Below are 25012 nucleotides of genomic sequence, written 5' to 3'. Positions count from 1 at the left end.
AATTTCTTCACAATTTTCTCAGTTTATTAACTCTTTCTTTAGTGTTTAATCTGCTATTTCACCTGTCTATTGAGCTTGTGATTTTAGTATTTTTATGTTTAGAAATTTTATTTGGTGGCTTCCCTGCTGGTGCAGTGGTTAAGAATCCACCTGCCAATTGTAGGGGACATGGGTTTGAGCCCTGGTCCAGGAAGATCCCACAGGCCACGGAGCAACTAAGCCCGTGCGCCACAACTACTGAGCCTGCACTCTAGAGCCTGAGAACCACAACTACTGAGCCCACGTGCCACAACTACTGAAGCCCACGCCTAGAGCCTGTGCTCCGCAACAAGAGAAGCCACCACAATGAGAAGCCCACGCACCACAATAAAGAGTAACCCCCGCTTGCCACAACTAAAGAAAGCCCACACGCAGCAACGAAGACCCAACACAGCCAAAAATAAATAAATTTATTTATTAAAAAAAAAAAGAAATTCTATTTGGTATTTTTCAAAACTTCCTGCTCACTTTGAGAGAATTTTAATCTTATCGTATTCTGGTCATTTTTATTCTTTTAAACATGGTAAATGAGCTTAAATTCTACATCTGACAATTTAAAAAATCCAGTGTTGGTGGGTGTGATTTCTTAGATTCTTGTTTCTGCTAAATCTTAATCATTGTAGCCTATTTCCTCTTCCATAAAACTTCTTTGCTGGGGACATCCCTTGTGGTCCAGTGGTTAAGACTCTGCCCTTCCAATACAGGGGACATGGGTTGGATCCCTGGTTGGAGAACTAAGATACCACCTGCCCTGCGTACAGCCAAATAAAAAACAAAACAAAACAAAAAAACTTCATGGCTGAAAATACATTGTCTTGTGTTTAAAATAATTCCCCTTGGGCAGGATCTATAGATCTATATATTCATTTTTGGGAAGATCCCTTGTGATTTCTTTAACATTCCAGCTTGATTTTTAGGGGGATACAGAGTTAGCATGAATTCTGGTTCCAAACTCATATGAGCACCAATCTATTGGTAGGCATTCTAAGAGATTTTCTTTTCTTCTCTACCTTCCAGGCCCAAGACTGAACCAGTAAGCTTTCTTATTATTACCTTTGGTAGTATTGGGCAGTGGAATATAATTAATTTACTGAAGATATTGTCTATCAAAGGTCCCAATTACATGCAAAGTTCTGTGTTCTGACCTCCCACCTTACTTAAACCCTGGACTTGTCTCGTTCCCCCAAGCTTGTGTCTAGTTAAAATTCAAGTTCTAATCTCTACTTCACACCATAAACAAAATTTAATTCCAGGTGGACTGTAGATCTAAATGTGAAAGGTAAACACAACATATAAATATATTTTCATTACTTTTTTCATATATAAAATGCAAGAAGCACTAAGCATAAAGTAAAAGAGAAATAAATTGGATTACATTAAAATTTAAGAAATTGCATTAGTCAATAGGCACAATTAGGAGCATGAAAGGAAATCCACAGAGTAAGAGAAAATAGTTGCAGGCCATATTATTAGTGAAGGACTTGAATCCAGAACATATAAAGAACACTTACAAATTAATAGAACCCGATAGAAAGACTAGGCAAAAGACATGAATGGTATTTCAATAAAGAGAATGTCCAAATGATCAAAAATCACAAGAAAATGTGTTCAATTTCATCAGTAACTAATAAATGCAAATGAAAACCATAACACATAGTATCATATACCCATTGGAATGGCTAAAAATAAAAGACTGTAATATGAAGTACTGGTAATGCTACAGAGTCATGGCATTCTTATAGATTGTTCATGGAAGTCTATTTGGTACAACTACTTTACTCTTTGGGGGGCTTCCCTGGTGGTCCAGTGGTTAAGAATCTGCTTGCCAATGCAGGGGACACGGGTTCGATCCCTGGTCCAGGAAGATTCCACATGCCAAGGGGCAACTAAGCCCGTGCACCACAACTACTGAGCCTGCGCTCTAGAGCCCATGCACCACAACTACTGAGCCCATGTGCCACAACTACTGAAGCCTGTGTGCTCTGGGGCCCATGTGCCACAACTACTGAGCCCAAGTGCTGCAACTATTGAAACACTCGCACCTAGAGCCTGTGCTCCACAACAAGAGAAGCCACTGCAATGAAAAGCCTGCTCACCACAACGAAGAGTAGCCTCCGCTCGCCACAACTTGAGAAAGATCGTGTGCAGCAATGAAGACCCAGCGCAGCCAAAAAAAAAAAAAAGAAAAGACTCCACCTTCCAATTCAGGGGACGTGGGTTCGATCCCTGGCTGGGGAACTAAGATCCCACATGCCGCATGGCAACTAAGCCCGTGTGGTGAAACTACTGAGCCCGCGTGTGCTCTGGAGCCTGTGCACGACAACTAGAGAGAAGCCCAATGCTCCGCAGCAAAAGATCCTGTGTGCCACATCGAAGATCCCCAGTGCAGCAACTAAGACCCGACACAGCCAAATAAATAAATAAATAAATATATTTTTTTAAAAAGAACTCTTTGGGACTTCTGGGTAACTGCAAACAATGGAGGTCATGTAGCAAATAATCTTTCTAAATCTCTTTCCTAAAAGATACAGAATAACATCACATGTATGCAAATTCAATGCAAATATATACATACATCGCTGAAAGAGAGTTCTGAAAATGCAAGATGACTGTAAGTAAAAAGAGAGAAGAAAAAACTAAATACCAGTTACCCAGTCGCACATACTCCCACCCCATCCCTGCCCTGCCGCAGAGCTTTATAATGAGGAAAGGGAGACTGATCAAAACTACAGAAGGTGGTGCAGTGGTTAAGAATCCGCCTGCCAATGCAGGGGACACGGGTTCGAGCCCTGGTCTGGGAAGATCCCACACGCCGCAGAGTGACTAAGCCTGTGCACCAAAACTACTGAGCCTGAGCTCTAGAGCCTGTGAGCCACAACTACTGAGCCCACATGCCACAACTACTGAAGCCCACACACCTAGAGCCCGTGCTCTGCAACAAGAGAAGCCACTGCAATGAGAAGCCCGCACACAGCAATGAAGAGTAGCCCCCGCTCACCGCAACCAGAGAAAAGCCTGCACGCAGCAACAAAGACCCAACACAGCAAAAAAAAAAAAAAAATCAATAAAAAATTACAGGGAAGGGCTTCCCTGGTGGCGCAGTGGTTGAGAGTCCGCCTGTCGATGCAGGGGACATGGGTTCGTGCCCCGGTCTGGGAAGATCCCACATGCCGCAGAACGGCTGGGCCCGTGAGCCATGGCCGTTGAGCCTGCGCGTCCGGAGCCTGTGCTCCACAACAGGAGAGGCCACAACAGTGAGAGGCCCGTGTACCACAAAAAAAAAAACTACAGGGAAGACATAGGAAGGATGCTAGCAAAGATACCTTAGAATGAATTGGAACAATCCAGAAAAATCAAATTCACCTTAAGTCTGAAAATACTTTAAAAAAGCAGTAACTGGGCAGATGAGATCCTAAATTTCATAGAAGAGATTTCAAAGTTTGGGCATCCTGAAGGCCAGCTGCTATAAAGAGTCAAAGCTGGGTTTTAAAAAGATAAACGCCTTTTCCAGATATGGGATTCAAAGAGACAGATACCATACGGCAGGCCAGGCATGGAACTCTACTTTTTAAAGGGGTATGACTTAAAAGGGCAGTCTTCTAGGGGGAGAGGGGGAATCCACAGGAAGAAAGAAGCATCTGTTAGTGATTGGGTAGTAAAGGGTGGGGGGAGATAAATTTAGGGTTCTGCAAAACCAAAGAGAACTACAATATCACAGGACTCATAATCCCTCCCCTCACCACTAATGCAAACAAACTAAAATTCTTTAAAATACCTGGATTTTGCTACCCTGACAGAAAAGGGCACAATTAAACTGGAAATCTATCATAAAATGAGAGAGAATTCCCTGGCTGTCCAGTGGTTAGGACTCTGTGCTCTCACTATCAAGGGCCTGGGTTCAATCCCTGGTCAGGGAGCTGCACAGGCATGGACCAGAGAGAGAGAGAGAGAGAGAGAGGCAGAGAAAAAAGAAATCTATAATAAATTACTGCAGAAGATTAGGAAATAAGTTTGCACATAAATCAAGTGGGGAAAATCTCTCTCTCCAAAAACAATCAGGAAGTCACAGACAAATTTAAATCCAACTCCAAACAGAATTAAATACACTCAAACAAGTATCTGAGGATATGAAAAACCACCTTGAATCATAAATTTTAAAACTAAAAACAAATATGGACAAAAACAGGGAGAATTGAAAAAAATGATGAAATGGGAAAGAAATGAAAGAAAAATAAAACTAGAAACAACTTAAGTATCCATCCACAGATGAATGGATAAAGAAGATGTAGAATATATATATATATGTGTATATGTATATATATATACACATATATGTGTGTGTGTGTGTGTGTGTGTGTGTGTGTGTGTGTATAATATTATTCAGCCATATAAAATGGAAATCCTACCATTTATGACAACATGGATGGACCTGGAGGGTATTGTGCTAAGTGAAATAAGTCAGAGAAACACAAATACTGTATTATCTCACTTATATGTGGAATCCAAAAAAACTAAGTTCATAAATACAGAGAACAGATTGGTTGTTGCCAGATGTGAGGGTTGGGGGGTGGATGAAATGGATAAAGGTGGTCAAAGGTACAAACTTCTAGTTGTAACATGAATAAGTTCTGGAGATGCAATGTACAGCATGGCGACTATAGTTAACAGTACTGTATGCATATTTGAAAGTTGTTAAGAGAGTAGACCTTAAAAATTTTTATCACAAGGAAAAAATTTTGTAACTGTGAAATGATGGATGTTAATTAAATTTATTGTGGTAATCATTTCACAATGTATATATATAACAAATCATTATGTTGCACATCTTAAACTAATACAATGTTATATATCAATTATATCTTAATAAAACTAGACAGAAAGATTATTAAAAAATAAACTAAAGGTATCTGTTGGCTCATCAGGGAAAAAAAGAAAGAAAAATATAAAATTGTCTCAGAAATAAACTATAAATTACAAGGTGCCCCAAGGGAGAATAGACTCAAATGTCAATTTAATAAGGGTCATTGAAGTCAAGAAAATAACCAAAATGATGAAGGACATAAGAGAAAAGTCAAAAAGGGCCAGAGAAAAAGTGGATGAAATTGAAGATAAGCAAATAATTAGTAATATTCATATTTTCAGAATCTCTGAACAATAAAAAATTTTTAAATTGTATTTCTATATACTAGCAATGAACAACTGGAAATTGAAATTGAAAAACAATAACATTCACCAATATTTATAGCAGCTTTATTCATAATTGCCAAAACTTGGAAACAACAAGATGTCCTTCAATAGGTAAATGGATTAATAAATTGTGGTTTGTCCAGACAATGGAATATTATTCAGCACTGAAAAAAGAGAGCTATCAAGACATGGAGGAACCTTAAATGCATGTTGCTAAGTAAAAGAAGCCAATCCCAAAAGGCTACATACTCTGTGATTCCAACATATCACATTTTGGAAAAGGCAAAAGTGGAGGCAGTAAAAAATCAGTGGTTGTCAAGGGTCAGGGAGGATGGTGAGGCATGAATAGGTGGAGCACTGAGGATTTTTATTTTTCTTTTGCGGTACGCGGGCCTCTCACTGTTGTGGCCTCTCCTGTTGCGGAGCACAGGCTCCGGACACGCAGGCTCAGCGGCCATGGCTCACGGGCCTAGCCGCTCCGCGGCATGTGGGATCTTCCCAGACTGGGGCATGAACCCGTGTGCCCTGCATCAGCAGGCAGACTTTCAACCACTGCGCCACCAGGGAAGCCCACAGAGGATTTTTAGGACAATGAAAATACTCTGTATGATACTATTATGATGGATACATGTCATTATATATTTGTCCAAACCTATAAAATGTACAGCACAAAGAATGAACCCTAATGTAAACCATGGACTTTGGGTGATCATGATATGTCAATGTAGGTTCATCAATTGTAATAAATGTACCACTCTCTTGGGGGTTGTTAATAATGGAGAAGGGTATGTACTTTTGAAAGGGGGGTATATGGGAAATCTCTGTACCTTCCTCTTAATTTTGCTGTGGGCCTAAAACTACTCCAAAAAATATAAAGTCTTTCAAAAATACTCTTCACCATAACGTCAAAAATAAGTCTTTTAAAAAAAAAAAATAAGTCTTTTAAGGAATTGGTCCATTTCATCTAGGTTATCAAATTGGGGGGGGCACAGATTTATTCATATTATTCCTTTATTATCCGTTTAATGTTCATGTAATTTGTAGTGGAATGTTGCCACTTTCATCTCTGATATTAGTAATTTGTGTCCTCTCTCTCTCTCTTTTTTTTTTTCCCTAGTTAACCTGGCTAGAGTCTTATCCATTTTATTGTTTTCAAAAAATGAGCTTTGGTTTCATTGATTTTCTCTATTGATTTCCTGTTTCCGATTTTATTGATTTTGGCACTAATTTTATTTCTTTTCTTCTGCTCTCTTTGGATTTAATTTGCTCTTCCTTTTCTAGTTTCCCAAAGTGAAAACTTAAGTTATTGATTTTAGATCTTTTTCTAATGCTAGTTGGGTTAACATCTATCATGTTTGTTACTGTTTTCTATTTTTTGCCCTCCTTTTTCTATTTTTGACTTCCACTCTATTTCTGCCGTTTGTGGTTTTCATTGAGCATTTTATATTATGCTCATTTCTACTTAGTATATCACCTATACTTCTTTTTTTTCTTTCTTTTTTTTAGTGATTGCCTTAGAGTTTTCAATATATTCTTACAACTAATTGAAGTCCATTTTCAAGTAACATTATATCACTTCACAGGTAGTGTGAGTACCTTATAATAACAAAATAATCCTAATTCCTCCCTCTCATCCTTTGTATTATTGCTATCATTCATTTCGCTTTTATACCAGGACACATAAGCACATATATATACAATATATACACAAGCATACGTAGCCAGATACATTTGTTGCTATTATTTTGAGCAAACTGTTATCTGTTAGAGCAATTAAGAATAAGAGAAATAAAAATTTTGGGACTTCCCTGGTGGTGCAGTGGTTGAGAATCCACCTGCCAATGCAGGGTACATGGGTTCGAGCCCTGGTCCAGGAAGATCCCACAAGCCACGGAGCAACTAAGCCCATGCACCACAACTACTGAGCCTGCACTCTAGAGCCCGCGAGCCACAACTACTGAGCCCACGTGCCACAACTACTGAAGCCTGTGCGCCTAGAGCCCATGCTCCGCAACAAAGAGAAGTCACTGCAACGATAAGCCCGTACACCGCAACGAACAGTAGCCCCTGCTCACCACAGCTAGAGAAAGCCCACGCATAGCAATGAAGACCCAGCACAGCCAAAAATAAAGTAAATAAATAAATTAATTTATTTTTTAAAAAAAGAAAGAAAGGTTTCTATTTTATCTTTGCTTATTCCTTCTACAATGCTCTTTCTTTCTTTCTGAAGATCAGAATTTCTGGGCTTCCCTGGTGGTACAGTGGTTAAGAATCTGCCCACCAATGCAGGGGACACAGGTTTGATCCCTGGCCCGGGAAGATCCCACATGCCGCGGAGCGACTAAGCCCGTGCGCCACAACGGCTGAGCCTGCACTCTAGAGCCCACGAGCCACAACTACTGAGCCCGCAAGCCACAACTACTGAAGCCCACATGCCTAGAGCCCGTGCTCCACAACAAGAGGAGCCACTTCAATGAGAAGTCCACGCACCGCAACAAAGAGTTGCCTTCACTTGCCGCAACTAGAGAAAGCCCACGCGCAGCAACGAAGACCCAACACGACCAAAAATAGATAAATACATTTATTTTTAAAAAAAGATCAGAATTTCTGATCTATATTATTTTCCTTCCCTCTAAAGAAGTACTTCAAACATTTCTTGCAAGACAGTTCTATTGGCACCAAATTTCCTCAAATTTTGTTTGAGAAAGTATTTCTCCTTCACTTTTTTTTTTTTTTTTTTTTTTTTGCGGTAAGTAGGCCTCTCACTGTTGTGGCCTTTCCTGTTGCGGAGCACAGGCTCTGGACGCGCAGGCTCAGCGGCCATGGCTTACGGGCCCAGCTGCTCCGCGGCACGTGGGATCTTCCCGGACTGGGGCACGAACCTGCGTCCCCTGCATCGGCAGACGAACTCTCAACCACTGCACCACCAGGGAAGCCCTCTCTTTCCCTTTTGATTGGTACATTTGCAGGCTACAGAATTCTAGGTTGGTGGGTTTTTTCTCTAAACACTTTAGATATTACACTCCATTCTCTTGCTTGAATGGTTTCTGGGAAATAGATGTAAAATTCTTACCTTTGTTCCCCTATAGATAAGATTCTTGCCCCCCTTCCCCAGTTTCTTTTAGGATTTTTTTGGTTTTATGAAGTTTGAAAATGATATACCTAAGTGTAGTTTGGGAGGCATTTATCCTGCCTGGTTTTCTCTGAGATTCCTAGATCTGTGGTTTGATGTTTGACATCAATTTGGAGAAAGTCTCAGTAAATATTGCTTCCAATATTGCTTCTGTTCCTTTCCCTCCTCTCCTGGTATTCTAATTACACATCTATTACACCTTTTGTAGTTGTCCCACAGTCTTTCGATATTCTTTTGTTTTTTTCTTTTTTTCCCAGTCTTTGTTCTCTTTGCTTTTCAGTTTTGGAGGCTTCTATTTTCTATCCTTGTGTTCAGAGATTCTTTCCTCAGCTATCTCCAATCTACTAATAAGCCCATTAAAGGCATTCTCCATTTCTGTTACAGTGTGTTTGATCTCTAGCATTTCTTTTCGGTTCTTTCCTAGGATTTGCATCTCTGCTTACATTATCCATTTGTTTTTTTGTTGTTTTTTTGTTTTTCTGAGTATACTTGCTTATCCATCTGTCCTTGCATGTTGTCTCCTTTTTCCATTAGAGCCTTCAGCATATTAACCATTATTATTTTAAATTTCCAGTGTTATAATTCCAAATCCCTGCCATGTCTGATTGTGATGCTTACTCTGTCTCTTCAAATTGTGCTTTTTGCCTTTTAGCATGCTTTATAATTTTTTGTTGAAATTTATACATGATGTACTGTGTGAGAAGAATTCTGGTAAACAGGTCTTTAGTGGTGTGGTGGTAAGGTGTGGGGGAAGGGGAAACATTTTATAGTCCAGTCTTTGGGAGAACCTATGCTCTGGACTGTGAACTTCCCCAGTGCTTCTTAGCTTTTCCCCCACTTAGGTGGGACCCAATGGTAAAAGCAAGTTGGAATTAGGTATTATCCTTCCCCCAGGTATATTAGGTTCTGATAAAATCCCAGCAGATCTGGCTGTGGTTAAATAGCTTCTCCTGAGGGCAGCCCTTGTTAAGTAGAACAGAGTGCTCTGGCATATTTCAAAATGTATACTTTTTTCCTCCCCTTGCCAAAAGCACAAGGGGATTTTTCTCGGATATTTACTGTGAGAACCTGTTCAAGCTCTTGGAGGTAAAATTCATGAAAGTGACACAGTCCCCCCTATGATTGAGTCTCCCTGGAATTTTAAACTCTCAGACTCACCTACACTGAGCCTGCAGCAGTTGTCAATTACAATTCAGGTTTTCCTACTCCAGCACTTGTTCCCACAGTGGTTTCTGCTTGTGAGTTCTCTCCTCCAGTAATCCGTTGATTCCCTGTACTCCCGTCTCTCCAGTCTTGAGTGCAGTGGTTTGACCCATGTCCTCACCTCTCTTACGGATCCAAGAAGAGTTGATTTTTCAGCTTTTTACTTGTTAGGATGGAATGGTGACTTCCAAGCTCCTCATATACAGAATCAGAAATCATAAGTCTCCCAAAAGGATTGTTTTTTCAACACATTGTTTTGGAATAATTGGATATCTATATGACCAAAAACAATTTTTTAAATGTTTATCCATATCTCATACAATATTAAAAAATTAAGTCAAATGGACCATAGACCCAAATGTAAAATCAACACTATAAAACTAAGAAAACAAAGGAGAAAATATTTGTAACCTTGGGTTAGGCAAAGATTTCTTGGATATGACATCAAAGCACAATCGAAAAAAAAAACAAATTCATAACTTGTGTTTCACAAAAAGTTTAGACTTCTGCTCTTTTGAAAACACTGTTAAGAGAATTAAAAGTCAGGGACTTCCCTGGTGGCACAGTGGTTAAGAATCCACCTGCCAATGCAGGGGACATGGGTTTGAGCCCTGGTCCAGGAAGATCCCACATATCGCAGAGCAACTAAGCCCATGTGCCACAATTACTTAGCCTGCGCTCTAGAGCCCGTGAGCCACAACTGCTGAGCCCGCTGCCACAACTACTGAAACCCATGTGCCTAGAGCCTGTGCTCTGCAACAAGAGAAGCCACCGCAATGAGAAGCCCATGCACCACAACGAAGAGTAGCCCCTGCTGTCCGCAACTAGCAAAAGCCTGTGCACAGCAACGAAGACCCAATGCAACCAAAAATAAATAAATAAATTTATTAAAAAAAGGAAAAGAAAAGAAAAAGTCAAGCCACAGACTGGGAATAAATATTTGCAAAACATGCTGCTGGTGGAAATGCTAATTGGTACAACTTTTATGGAAGGAACTTTGTTATTACTTAACAGAACTACACATGCATTTACATTTCAACCCACCAACCCCATTTCTAAGGATCTACCTTGAAGGTATACATTTAACCACATGAAAATATATATACACAAGGTTATTCATTGAATCAATGCTTGAATTACAAAATATTGCAAACAACCTAAATATCCATACACAAGAGAGTGATTGAATCAACTACCATCTACCCACATAATGGATTATTATACAGCTATAAAAAAGAATAAGCAAGATCTCTTTGAATTGGTATGATCTCCAGGACACAGAGTTAAAGTGAAAAAAATAAAGCAAACAAGAATAACTATTGTATGCTGCATTTTGTGCAGAAAAGAGAGAATATAAGAAATTACACATGAATCTGCTCATTTATGTGGAAGAAATACAAGAAGAATAAGCTAGACACTAAAGAGATTGGTTATATACAGGATTTATGTCGGAAATGGGTGGAAGGAAAGGAGGAATAAGAATGGGGCAACAGGGATGAGGAGGAAGTGACATTTTTCTGAGTATATCTTTTTGTATAGCTCTGGCTTGTATCACCATAGTAATGTTTCACATACCCTTCACATACTTGATTAAAAAAAAAAACTATTAAAACCAGCCAGTATATGGGGTGACAAGGAATGGATACAAATACTAACAATTGAACCTAACTGTATACAAGTGAATAACATAACCACACTGAGAAGAAAAGAACTAGCTAGTAACTTTGGAAAACAATATCTTGGCTGAATAATGTAATGTTAAAGAATGATACATATATGCCGTACTAGTCAGTAAACGTGTTTCTTGCAGGCTTATGAGTTAGCAGCTCTGAAACTACTCTATGTGTACACTAGAAATGAACAAATAAATAAATATACTGTAGATAACTAGAACTGGGATTCTAACTCTTGGAGAAAGAAGTAACAAATAAGGAACAAGAAAAGAGTAACATAAACCCTGTGGTACAGGACTGGAATCTGAACTATCAGTATAAAACCATATTTTAAATATATATACAGGGCTTCCCTGGTGGCGCAGTGGTTGAGAGTCCACCTGCCGATGCAGGGGACTCGGGTTCGTGCCCTGGTCCGGGAAGATCCCACATGCCGCGGAGCAGCTGGGCCCGTGAGCCATGGCCGCTGGGCCTGCACGTCCGGAGCCTGTGCTCTGCGGCGGGAGAGGCCACAACGGTGAGAGGCCCGCGTACCGGAAAAAAAAAAAAAAAATATATATATATATATATATATATATATATATATATATATATATATATATACAGAGAGATAGTTATATAAATATCTATATATACATGGGCTAATACACATCCATATATTTCCTAGCTCTTTCCTTGCTGAGAGGGCCTAGAAGAAATGACACTTGGATAGTAATGAACACACCTAGACAAAGGTTTGGTTTCTAAACATCATTCTCCAGTAAAAGGAACCAGGGCTTTTGGAAAAGTCATTGATTCCAGGGCTGGGCTGGGAATGTAAAAGTTATGCTTCCAAAAAATAATGAAATGCAGATAGATAGATAGATAGATAAATAGATAGCCGCTTGTTGAAAGGACACAGGAATCAATCTGAAGGTGCTCCTAATGGGCCAATCTGGAACTATTTAAGCCACACACACACACACACACACACACACACACACACACACACATAGTTTGAATAATAACCCCACAGGCTAGAATAAATATCTATCAACCTATCAGTATATGTAAGTAAATAAATGGAAGAGGTAGCTCTTCCTTGCAATTGACTTCCAATTAATAAATATGAAAGAAGGAAATTTTAAAATTACCATTAGGTAAACACCACAGTAATAATTGTTGCAGACAATATTTATCAGTAGATTCCAAAAAGTGGAAAAAAGTTTGAAAAGGTACAGAATGTGCATAATCTCAAAGTATCTTCCCCAAGGTATTTCTTTTTTTTTTTTTTATAAATGTATTTATTTATTTTTGGCTGCATTGGGTCTTCATTGCAGTGTGCTGGCTTCTCATTGTGGTTGCTTCTCTTGTTGAGGAGCACAGGCTCTAGGCATGCAGGCTTCAGTAGTTGTGGCTCGTGGACTCTAGAGCGCAGGCTCAGAAGTTGTGGCTCACAGGCTTAGTTTCTCTGTGGCATGTGGGATCTTCCTGGACCATGGCTCGAACCCATGTCCCCTGCATTGGCAGGTGGATTCTTAACCACTGTGCCACGAGGGAAGCGCCCCAAGATATTTCTTAACTACAAAGGGAAAAATAGTAACTTTACAGTGAACAAGCCACTTTAACCAAGTGACCAAGTTCAACATTAGTCATACCACAAAACACTGTAATATGATGTACTGAGGACACAGATCATTTCTAGTGTATATTCTTGACCCCAAAATGCATAACCTCAGTCCCACCATGAAAAATATTAGAGAAACCAAAATTGATAGACATTCAGAAAAGTAATATTCTTTGAAAATATCAAGGTCATGAAGGACAATGAGTAATTGTCTAAGGAAATAGTAAAGACTGCAGAGGAATAAGGAGAAACAAGTAAACGTTATATGAGACCCTGGATAGGATCTGGTTACAGAAAAAGAATATCAGTGGAAAAACTGGTAAAATTCAAATGAGATCTTTAAGAGTATTTTATCCATTTTAATTTCCTGGCTTCAACAATTTTACTCTGGTTATATAAGATGTTAACCTTAAGGGAAGCTGGGTTAGAGATATATGGAAACTCTGCTATTTTTGGGGCTCTTCTTTAAATCTAAAATTAACTTGAAGTAAAAAGCTTAAAGAAAAAAACCTATTTTGCATTATTTACTAAAGTTGAGTCTATACATAGCTGATTGCCCAGCAATTTCATTCGTAGATGAAATGCATGCTTACATGCATCAAAAGATATTCACAGAAATGTTTATTGCAATATTATTTGTAGTAGACAAAAGTAGCAGAATGGATAAAATCATAAAATAGAATGACAGTGATAAAAATAAACTATAGCTTCATATAAAGAATCTCATGAACTTAGTATTAAGCAAAAGAAGCCAGACATTAAAGAATATATACTGTGTGCTTCTATTTATCAGGAAAAGCTAACCTAGAATGTTAAAGGTCAGGATAATAGTTGTCTTCAGAGGAAATCGGGAGGTTTCTGTAATGCAGATAATTGTTTTGTTTTTAATTTCAGAGTTTGTTCACTTCACGATAATTGTTGAGTTTTTCAACTGTGGGTTCTCACTTATGTTTATTATAATTTTTAAAGTTTTTAAAAGAAGAATTTACCCTATGTTACTACCCTAGATAAAGACACATGGGCCAGATTTATTCTCTTATCTGAAACAACTAAAAGAGGGCCACCTAAAAGGGTTAATAGAAACAATCCCCAGAGATCACATAGGGAGGAGTATTTTCTGTTCTCAGCTGGAGTAGAAAGCTTAACTCCTGGGACAACTGGCAGAGTACTCAGAAGGATTTTTGCCTCAGTGGTAGTGGGAACAAAATTAAGCATAGGGTAAATGCTGTTATAGTCTCACATAACAACGCACAAACGGAAGATTCAAAAGGCTCAGACTACTTCCGCATAACTTAACTGTGTTCTCAAAATTTGAGAATATTTTTAAGATTAGAAAAATACCCAGCACCTAGCAAGATAAAAATTACAATATCTGGGCTTCCCTGGTGGTGCAGTGGTTGAGAATCTGCCTGCTAATGCAGGGGACACGGGTTCGAGCCCTGGTCTGGGAGGATCCCACATGCCGCAGAGCAACTAGGCCCGTGGACCACAACTACTGAGCCTGCGCGTCTGGAGCCTGTGCTCCGCAACAAGAGAGGCCGCGATAGAGGCCCGCGCACCGCAATGAAGAGTGGCCCCCACTTGCCACAACTAGAGAAAGCCCTCGCACAGAAACAAAGACCCAACACAACCAAAACTAAATAAATAAATTTTTAAAAAAATTACAATATCTGATATTCGATCAAACAATATCACACAGGAAGAGTGACACCAAGGAAGATGGCTGAGTAGAAAGCATGAGGAATCTATCTCTCCAACTAGACAACAACTGTATTGGCAGAATCTGTCTGATTTAACTGTTTTGGAATTCTGGAGTCTGTTCAATGGTTTCCATCTTTCAAAGGAAGACTTGGCCAGTAAAGTATGGGCAATTTCATTCAATTGCAGCCTTTAACATGGTAGCAGCTATTCATTTCCTACCCTCCACGCCTGTGACAGGAAGTGTTCCTAGAGCAGCTTACAAGAGCCAGGATGGGCAATAAGAATCTTGTCCTCCAAATATGAGAGATCTGTGTTCTGATTATGAACTGCTGTTTCAAATCACAGAGGTGCCGATACAAAGGCAAGCTACCATTTTAACCTGCACTGGGTGGAAGCTGCTTTCAGGGGATTTAAACAGACAGTTTCAGGTTTTTTTCCCCTCACTTTTCCTTTTTCCCCTTTTGGGAGCCAGACATTTAAAGATTAGAACATTCAAATGCAACTGTGTTTTCAAGGGAACTTAGAAAGTCACCAAGCATGCCCATAAAAAGATGCAGTTTCAGAAAACACCTGAGAAGAGCTGAAATTTACACCTCAGGCTGATCCATGGCACATAGTAGACACCATACAACACTAAAAACAAATAACAATCCTGGGAGAGAAGGAGAATCTGATTTCCAGACTTACAACATTATGAGATTCAGATGTCCAGTCCAAAAAAAATCATAAAGCATACAAATAAATAGGAAAGCATGTCCCAGTCAAAGGAAAAAAAATTACAGAAACCACGAGGAAGAACTTAAGACATTATCAGATAAAAGCTGAGAACTGCCTTATGAGATATGCTAAAGGCAGTCCTTCAGGTTGAAATGAAAGTACTCAATGTTGTGTGAAGAAATAAAAATCTTTGGTAAAGGCAAATACATGGGAAATTATAAAAGCTAGTATTGATGTGATTTTGGTTTATAACTCCACTTCTTATTTTCTACATGATTTAAAATACAAATGCAGGGCTTTCGCTGGTGGCGCAGTGGATAAGAATCTGCCTGCCAATGCAGGGGACACAGGTTCGATCCCTGGTTTGAAGATCCCACATGCCGTGGGGCAGCTAAGCCTGTGCGCCACAACTACTGAGCCTGAGAGCCACAACTACTGAAGCCCGCGTGCCTAGAGCCTGTGCTCCGCAACAAGAGAATCCACTGCACTGAGAAGCCCGTGCACTGCAACAAACAGTCGCCCCCACTCGCCGCAACTAAAGAAAGCCCTCGTGCAGCAACGAAGACCCAACACAGCCAAAAATACAATAAATAAATTGAAAAAGTTTTTTAAAAGATTTAAAAAAATACAAATACATTAAAAAACAATTACAAGTCTGTTTGGGGGCACACGCTGTATGAAGATATAATTTGTGATATCAGTAATTGAAAGGAGTGGGGATAGAGAAGTAAGGGGCAGAGTTACTATATGCTATTAAAGTTTAACTGGTATAAATTCAAGTTAAGAGTGTATAACTTTACGAAGTTATGTGTAATTCTCATGATAAACACAAAGCAAATAAATATAGAATACACTCAAAAAGAAATGAGAAGGGAATTTTTAAATTTCACTAAAAAAAGAAACTTTAAAAAACACAAAAGGTGACAGCAATGAAAGAAATGAGGGGGGAAAAGCTATAACACAAATAGAAAACAAATAACAAAATGGCAAAGGTTAAACCCTCCTTATCAGTAATTACTTTAAATGTAAATGGATTAAACCATTTTATCAAAAGATAGGGATTAGCAGAACAGATTTTTTTAAAAAACCAATGATCCATGCCCTCTGTAAGAGACTTTAGTCCAAAGACCCAAAGGGGTTGAAACTGAAAGGATGGAAAAAGATATCCATGTAAGTAATACCCAAAAGAGAAGTTGGTAGTTATACTAATATCAGAAAAAATAGACTTTTTTTTCCCACTGGGGTATAGTTGCTTTACAATGTTGTGCTAGTTTCTGCTGTACAATGAAGTGAATCAGCTATATGTATACATATATCCCCTCCCTCTTGGACCTCCCTCCCACCACTCCCATCCCACCCATCTAGGTCACCACAGAGCACTGAGCTGAGCTCCCTGAACTATACAGCAGGTTCCCACTAGCTATCTGTTTTACACATGGTAGTGTATATATGTCAATCCCAATCTCCCAATTCATCCCACCTCCCCTCCCCACTCCCATCCACATGTCCATTCTCTACGTCTGCATCTCTATTCCTGCCCTGCAAATAGGTTCATCTGTTCCATTTTTCTAGATTCCACATATATGCATTAATATATGATATTTGTTTTTCTGTTTCTGACTTACTTCACTCTGTAAAGTCAGACTTTAGGTCCATCCACATCGCTACAAATGACCTAATTTCATTCCTTTTTATGGCTGAGTAACATGCCATTGTATATATGTACCACATCTACTTTATCCATTCATCTGTCAATGGATGCATGTTTCCATCCATCAGGACATGGTTGCTTCCACGTCCTGGCTATTGTAAATAGTGCTGCAGTGAACATTGGGGTGAATGTGTCTTTTTGAATTACAGTTTTCTCAGGGTATATGCCCAGTGGTGGGATTGCCGAGTCATATGATAGTTCTATCTTTAGTTTTTTAAGGAACGTCCATACTGTTCTCCATAGTGGCTGTATCAATTTACATTCCCACCAACAGTGCAAGAGGGTTCCCTTTTCTCCACACCCTCTCCAGCATTTATTGTTTGTAGATTTTTTGATGATGGCCATTCTGACTGGTGTGGGGTGATGCCTCATGGTAGTTTTGATTTGCATTTCCCTAATAATTAATGGTGTTGAGCATCTTTTCATGTGCCTGTTGGCCATCTGTATATCTTCTTTAGAGAAATGCCCATATAGATCTTCCGCCCATTTTTTGATTGGTTTTTTTTAACATCTTTATTGGAGTATAACTGCTTTGCAATGTTCTGTTAATTTCTGCTGTATAACAAATGAATCAGCTATATGTATACATATATCCCCATATCTCCCTCCTGCATCTCCTTCCCACCCTCCCTATCCCACTCCTCTAGGTGGTCACAAAGCACTAAGCTGATCTCCCTGTGCTATGCAGCTGCTTCCCACTAGCTACCTGTTTTACATTTTGTTGTGTATATATGTCAATGCTACTGTCTCACTTCGTCCCAGCTTACCCTTCCCCCTCCCTGTGTCCTCAAGTCCATTCTCTATGTCTACGTCTTTATTCCTGTCCTGCCCCTAGGTTCATCAGAACCTTTTATTTTTAGATTATATATATATATGTTAGCATACGGTATTTGTTTCTTTTGTTTTTCTTTCTGACTTACTTCACTCTGTATGACAAATGCTAGGCCCATCCACCTCACGACAAATAACTCAATTTCATTTTTTATGGCTGAGTAATATTCCATTGTATACATGTGCCCCATCTTCTTTATCCATTCTTCTGTCAATGGACACCTAGGTGGCTTCCATGTCCTGGCTATTGTAAATAGTGCTGCAATGAACCTTGTGGTACATGTCTCTTTTTGAGTTCTGGTTTTCTCAAGGTATATTTCCAGTAGTGGGATTGCTGGGTCATATGGTAGTTCTATTTTTAGTTTTTTAAGGAACCTCCATACTGTTCTCCATAGTGGCTGTATCAATTTACATTCCCACCAATAGTGCAAGAGGGTTCCCTTTTCTCCAGCATTTATTGTTTGTAGCTTTTTTGATGATGGCCATTCCGACTGGTGTGAGGTGATACCTCATTGTAGTTTTGATCTACATTTCTCTAATAATGATGTTGAGCAGCTTTTCATGTGCCTCTTGGCCATCTATATGTCTTCTTTGGAGAAATGTCTATTTAGGTCTTCTGCCCATTTTTGATTGGGTTGCTTGTTTTTTTGATATTGAACTGCATGAGCTATTTGTATATTTTGGAGAATAATCCCTTGTCAGTTGCTTCATTTGCAAATATGTTCTCCCATTCTGAGGGTTGTCTTTTTGTCTCATTTATGGTTTTCTTTGCTGTGCAAAAGTTTGATTAGGTCCTATTTATTTATCTTTGGTTTTATTTTCATTACCCTAGGAGGTGAGTCAAAAAAGATCTCTCTGTGGTTTATGTCAAGGAGTGTTCTTCCTATGTTTTCCTCTAAGAGTTTTATAGGGTGTGGTCTTACATTTAGGTCTTTAATCCACTTTGAGTTTATTTTTGTGTATGGTGTTAGGAAGTGTTCTAATTTCATTCTTTTACATGTAGCTGTCCAGTTTTCCCAGCACCACTTATTGAAAGACTCTTTTCTCCACTGTATATTCTTGCCTCCTTTATCATGGATTAGGTGACCATAGGTGTGTGGGTTTATCTCTAGGCTTTCTATCCAGTTCCATTGATCTATATTTCTGTTTTTGTGCCAGTACCATACTGTCTTGATTACTGTAGCTTTGTAGTATAGTCTGAAGTCAGGGAGCCTGATTCCTCCAGCTCCATTTTTCTTTCTCAATATTGCTTTGGCTATTCAGGGTCTTTTGTGTTTCCATACAAATTGTAAAATTTTTTGTTCTAATTCTGTGAAAAATGCCATTGGTAATTTGATAGGGGTTGCATTGAATCTGTAGATTGCTTTGGGTAGTATAGTCATTTTCACAATATTAATTCTTCCAGTCCAAGAACATGGTATATCTCTCCATCTGTTTGTGTCATCTTTGATTCCTTTCGTTTGTGTCTTATAGTTTTCTGAGTACAGGTCTTTTACCCCTTAGGTAGGTTTATTCCTAGGTATTTTACTCTTTTTGTTGCAATGGTAAATGGGATTGTTTCCTTAATTTCTCTTTCTGATTTTTCGTTGTTAAGGTATAGGAATGCAAGAGATTTCTGTGCATTAATTTTTTACCCTGCAACTGTACCAGATTCATTGATTAGCTCTAGTAGTTTTCTGGTGGAATCTTTAGGATTTTCTAGGTATAGTATCATGTCATCTGCAAACAGTGACAGTTTTACTGCTTTTCCAATTTGGATTACTTTTACTTCTTTTCCTTCTCTGACTGCCGTGGATAGGACTTTCAAAACTCTATTGAATAATAGTGGTGAGAGTGGACAGCCTTGTCTTGTTCCTCATCTTAGAGGAAATGCTTTCAGTTTTTCACCATTGAGAATGATGTTTGCTGTGGGCTTGTCATTTATGGCCTTTATTATGTTGAGGTAGGGCATAACTTCTATGCCCACTTTCTGGAGAGTTTTTTTCATAAATGGGTGTTGAATTTTGTCAAAATCTTTTTCTGCATCTATTGAAATGATCATATGGTTTTTATTCTTTAATTTGTTAATATGGTGTATCACATTGATTGATTTGCACGTGTTGAAGAATCCTTGCATCCCTCAGTTAAATCCCACTTGATCATGGTATATGATCCTTTTAATGTGCTGTTGGATTCTCTTTGCTAGTATTTTGTTGAGGACTTTTGCGTCTATGTTCATCAGTGATATATGTCTGTAATTTTATTTTTTTGTAGTATCTTTTTCTGGTTTTGGTATCAGGGTGATGGTGGCCTTGTAGAATGAGCTTGGGAGTGTTCCTTCCTCTGCAATTTTTTGGAAGAGTTTGAGAAGGATGGGTGTCAGCTCTTCTCTAAGTGTTTGGTAGAAGTCGCCTGTGAAGCCATCTGGTCCTGGATTTTTGTTTGTTGGAAGATTCTAATTGCAGTTTCAATTTCATTACTTGTGATTTAGTCTCTTTATATTTTCTGTTTCTTCCTGGTTCAGTCTTGGAATGTTGTACCTTTCTAAGAGTTTGACCGTTTCTTCTAGGTTGTCCATTTTATTGGCATATAGTTGCTTGTAGTAGTTTCTTATGATCCTTTCTATTTCTGCAGTGTCAGTTGTAATTTCTCCTTTTTCATTTCTGATTTTAGTGCTTTGAATCCTCTCCTTTTTTTCCCCCCTTTTTTTCTTGATGAGTCTGGCTAAAGGTTTATCAGTTTTGTTTATCTTCTCAAATAACCAGCTCTTGGTTTCACTGATGTTTGTTATTATTTCCTTCCTTTGTATTTCATTTAGTTCTGCTCTGGTTATTATGATTTCTTTCCTTTTACTAACTTTGGGTTTTTTTGTTCCTTCTCTAGTTGCTTTAGGTGTAAGGTTAGGTTGTTTATTTGAGATTTTTCTTGTTTCTTGAGGTAGGATTGAATTGCTATAAACTCCCCTCTTAGGACTGCTTTTGCTGCATCCCATAGGTTTTGCGTCATCATGTTTTCATTGTCATTTGTTTCTTTTTTTTTTTTTTTCAAATTTGGAAAAGGGTCTTTAATTTTATTGAAGCTCATTTTTCTGGGCTCCATTGAATAGGGCTCTAACTTTGGGTATATCTCCAACTTCAATGATTTTGGCTCCAGCTAACAACTGCCAAACTTCAATGATTTTGGCTCCAGCTAACAATTGCATTAAAGTTCCTCTGTTGGATGCAAGAATAACTCCCATCCAGTAAAAAGGATCTGCAGAAACTGATGACATGATTCCAAATGGTGGTATCTGACAACATACTAAGAAGATGAAGAAAGTTATAGGAGTCCATAGTACCTTTTTTCTAAACTGGATTTTCCTTTCAGGTTTCTGAATATCTGGTAGAACTGCACAGAATGGTTTGATAACTTCTGAAAATTTGATGCCCTTGGTGGCAGCTAGGGCGACCCAGGTGGGCCCAGCAACCTTGGGGAGGCCTTCACTAGGCTCCCAAGGCTCAGGCTTCAGCACCCACTCCAGACACTCTATGTATTTTTTGATTTCCTCTTTGATTTCTTCAGTGATCTCTTGGTTATTTAGTAGCATATTGTTTAGCCTCCATGTGTTTGCGGGGGTTTTTTGTTTGTTTGTTTGTTTTGCGGTACGTGGGCCTCTCACTGCTGTGGCCTCTCCCATTGCGGAGCACAGGTTCCAGACGCGCAGGCTCAGCGGCCGTGGCTCACGGGCCCAGCCACTCCGTGGCATGTGAGATCCTCCTGGACCAGGGCACGAACCCATGCCCCCTGCATCGGCAGGCGGACTCTCAACCACTGTGCCACCAGGGAAGCCTGTGTTTGCATTTTTTACAGTTTTTTTTTCCTGTAATTGATTTCTAATTTCATAGTGTTGTGGTGGGAAAAGATGCTTGATACGATATCAATTTTCTTAAATTTAGTGAAGCTTGATTTGTGACCCAAGATGTGATCTATCCTGGAGAATGTTCTGTGTGCACTTGAGAAGTAAGTGTATTCTGCTGCTTTTGGATGAAATGTCCTATAAATGTCAATTAAGTCTATCTGGTCTAATGTGTCATTTAAATCTTGTGTTTCCTTATTTATTTTCTGTTTGGATGATCTGTCCATTGGTGTAAGTGGGGTGTTAAAGTCCCCCACTTTTATTGTGTTACTGTCAATTACCCCTTTCATGGCTGTTAGCATTTGCTGTATGTATTGAAGTGCTCCAATATTGGGTGCATAAATATTTATAATTGTTACGTCTTCTTCTTTGATTGATCCCTTGATCATTATGTAATGTCCTTCCTTGTCTCTTGTAACAGCCTTTATTTTAAAGTCTAGTTTATCTCTTATGAGTATTGCTACTCCAGCTTTCTTTTGGTTTCCATTTGCATGGAATATCTTTTTCCATCCCCTCACTTTCAGTCTGTATGTGTCTCTAGGTCTGAAGTGGGTCTCTTGTAGACAGCATATATACAGGTCTTGTTTTTGTATCCATTCAGTCAATCTGTGTCTTTTGGTTGGAACATTTAATCCATTTACATTTAAGGTAATTATTAATATGTATGTTCCTATTACCATTTTCTTTATTGTTTTGGGTTTGTTTTTGTAGATCTTTTTCTTCTCTTGTGTTTCCCGCCTACAGAAATTCCTTTAGCATTTTGTTGTAAAGCTGGTTTGGTGGTGCTGAATTCTCTAAGAGTTTGCTTGTCTGTAAAGCTTTTGATTTCTCCATCAAATCTAAATGAGATCCTTGCTCGGTAGAGTAATCTTGGTTGTAGGTTTTTCCATTTCATTACTTTAAATACATCCTGCCACTCCTTTCTGGCCTGCAGAGTTTCTGCTGAAAAATCAGCTGATAACTTTATGGGGATTCCCTTGTATGTTATTTTTTGCTTTTCCCTTGATGCTTTTAATATTTTTTTCTTTGAATTTAACTTTTGTTAGTTTGATTAATATGTGTCTTGGCATGTTTCTCCTTAGGTTTATCGTGTATGGGACTCTCTGCGCTTCCTGGACTTGGGTTGCTATTTCTTTTCCCATGTTAGGGAAGTTTTCAACTATAATCTCTCTGAATGTTCTCTCAGACCCTTTCTTTTTCTCTTCTTCCTCTGGGACCCCTATAATTTGAATGTTGGTGCATTTAATGTTGTACCAGAGGTCTCTGAGACTGTCCTCATTTCTTTTCATTCTTTTTTCTTTATTTCTTTAGTTTTTAATTTATTTATTTTTGGCTGTGTTGGGTCTTCATTGCTGCACGTGGGCTTTCTCTAGTTGCGGCGAGCAAGGGCTACTCTTCGTTGCGGTGCATGTGCTTCTCATTGTGGTGGCTTCTCTTATTGCAGAACACAGTCTCTATGAGCGCAGTCTTCAATAGTTGCAGCATGCGGGCTCAGTAGTTGTGGCATGTGGGACCTAGCATGTGGGCTTCAGTAGTTGCGGTGCGTCAGCTCAGTAGTTGTGGTGCATGGGCTCTAGGGTATGCGGGCTTCAGTAGTTGTGGAGTGTGAGCTCAGTAATCATGGCTCGCAGGCTTTAGAGCACAGGCTCAGTAGTTGTGGCACATGGACTTTGTTGCTCCACGACATGTGGGATCTTTCCAGACCAGGGATTGAACCCATGTCCCCTGCATTGGCAAGCAGATTCTTAACTACTATGTCACCAGGGAAGTCCCTTCGTTCTTTATTCTTTATTCGGCTTCTCAGCAGTTATTTCCACCACTCTATCTTCCAGCTCACTTATTCGTTCTTCTGTCTCAGTTTTTCTGCTATTGATTCCTGTAGTGTATTTTTCATTTCGGTTATTGTGTTATTCATCACTCTTTGTTTGTTCTTTACTTCTTCTAGGTCCTTGTTAAACATTTCTCATATTTTCTTGATCCGTGCCTCCATTCTCTTTCTGAGATTTTGGATCATCTTTACTGTCATTACTCTGAATTCTTTTTCAGGTAGGTTGCCTATTTCCTCTTCGTTTATTTGGTCTTATATGTTTTTACGTTAATCCTCGTCTGTAACATTTTTTTGTTATCTTATTTTTTTGATGGGTGGGGCTGTGTTCCTGTCCTGGTAGTTGTTTGGCCTGAGGTGTCCAGCACTGGAGTTTGCAGGCAGTTGGGTGGGGCCGGCTCTTGGTGCTGAGATGAGGACCTCCAGGAGACCTCACACCAAGTAATATTCCCTGGGACCTGCAGTTCTTTGTTAGTCTAGCAGCTGGGACTTGGCGCTTGCACAACAGGAGCTCAGGCCTGACAACCAAGATCCTGCAAGCTGTGCAGCGTGGTAAAAAAAATCAATCAACAAATAGAAAATAGCAGAACAATAACAAAGACTAAGAAATAAAATAAAATTAGGGCTTCCCTGGTGGCGCAGTGGTTGAGAGTCCGCCTGCCGATGCAGGGGACGCGGGTTCGTGCCCCAGTCCAGGAAGATCCCACATGCCGCGGAGCGGCTGGGCCCATGAGCCATGGCCACTGAGCCTGCGCGTCCGGAGCCTGTGCTCCGCAACGGGAGAGGCCACAACAGTGAGAGGCCCGCATACCACACACACACAAAAATAAAATAAAATAAAATAAAATAAGAAAAATAAAAAATATATTAGAAAAAAATAACAATAAAAATGAAACAACCATAAAACAAAGCAGAACCACAACAGCAAAAACAATTTTAAATAAAATAAAGAAAATAAAAAATATTTTAAAAAATAAAAATAAAAGATAAAAAAATTTAAAAAGTAAAAATTCCCTGGTGCCTCCTCGTCAGTGTCCTTGCCCTGATGGTGAGCTACAGCTTCCTCCCACCTCCCCAATAGGCCTCCAAGACCTCTAGGTAGGTCTCTGGACCTGCTGTGTCAGCCCCACCTCTGTATGTGTTCCTCTCCCACAGGGGCTGGCGCAGCCAGGGGAGGCCTTGGAAGGGGGCAGTGCTTGGCCCGCCTGGACTTGCACAGCCAGAGGAGGCCCTGTCAGGGGCGGCACTCGGGCTGCCTGCATGCACGTGGCTAGAGGAGGCTTTGGTGGGGGTGGGGCTCAGGCCCAGGACGCCCTCGTCTGGAAGAGGCTTTGTTGGGACAGTTCACGGTCTGTCAGGACCTGTGTGGCCCATGGAGGCTTTGTGGGGAAGCTGTGCTCGGGCCACTGGGAACCGCACGACCCACAGAGGCCTTGTTGGGGGCGGTACTCAGGTCTGCCAGGACCCAAGCAGCCAAAGGAGGCCCCAGCTGGGGCACAGCTGAGGCCCAGG

General features: G+C 39.7%; 1 protein-coding gene across 1 annotated transcript in view; it reads right to left on the bottom strand.

Annotated features, from left to right (window-relative positions):
- The window catches only part of FAM186A (family with sequence similarity 186 member A), a 119467-nt gene extending 98416 nt beyond the window's left edge, over positions 1 to 21051 (bottom strand). Inside the window, 1 exon segment of the mRNA XM_032646947.1 lies at positions 20896 to 21051. Within this exon segment, the coding sequence (XP_032502838.1) occupies positions 20896 to 21051 (156 nt within the window).
- Between the last annotated feature and the right edge of the window lie 3961 nt (positions 21052 to 25012).

The sequence above is a fragment of the Phocoena sinus genome, chromosome 10, assembly GCF_008692025.1.
Source record: "Phocoena sinus isolate mPhoSin1 chromosome 10, mPhoSin1.pri, whole genome shotgun sequence".
NCBI lineage: Eukaryota > Metazoa > Chordata > Mammalia > Artiodactyla > Phocoenidae > Phocoena > Phocoena sinus.
This window is presented reverse-complemented; position numbering and strand designations above follow the sequence as displayed.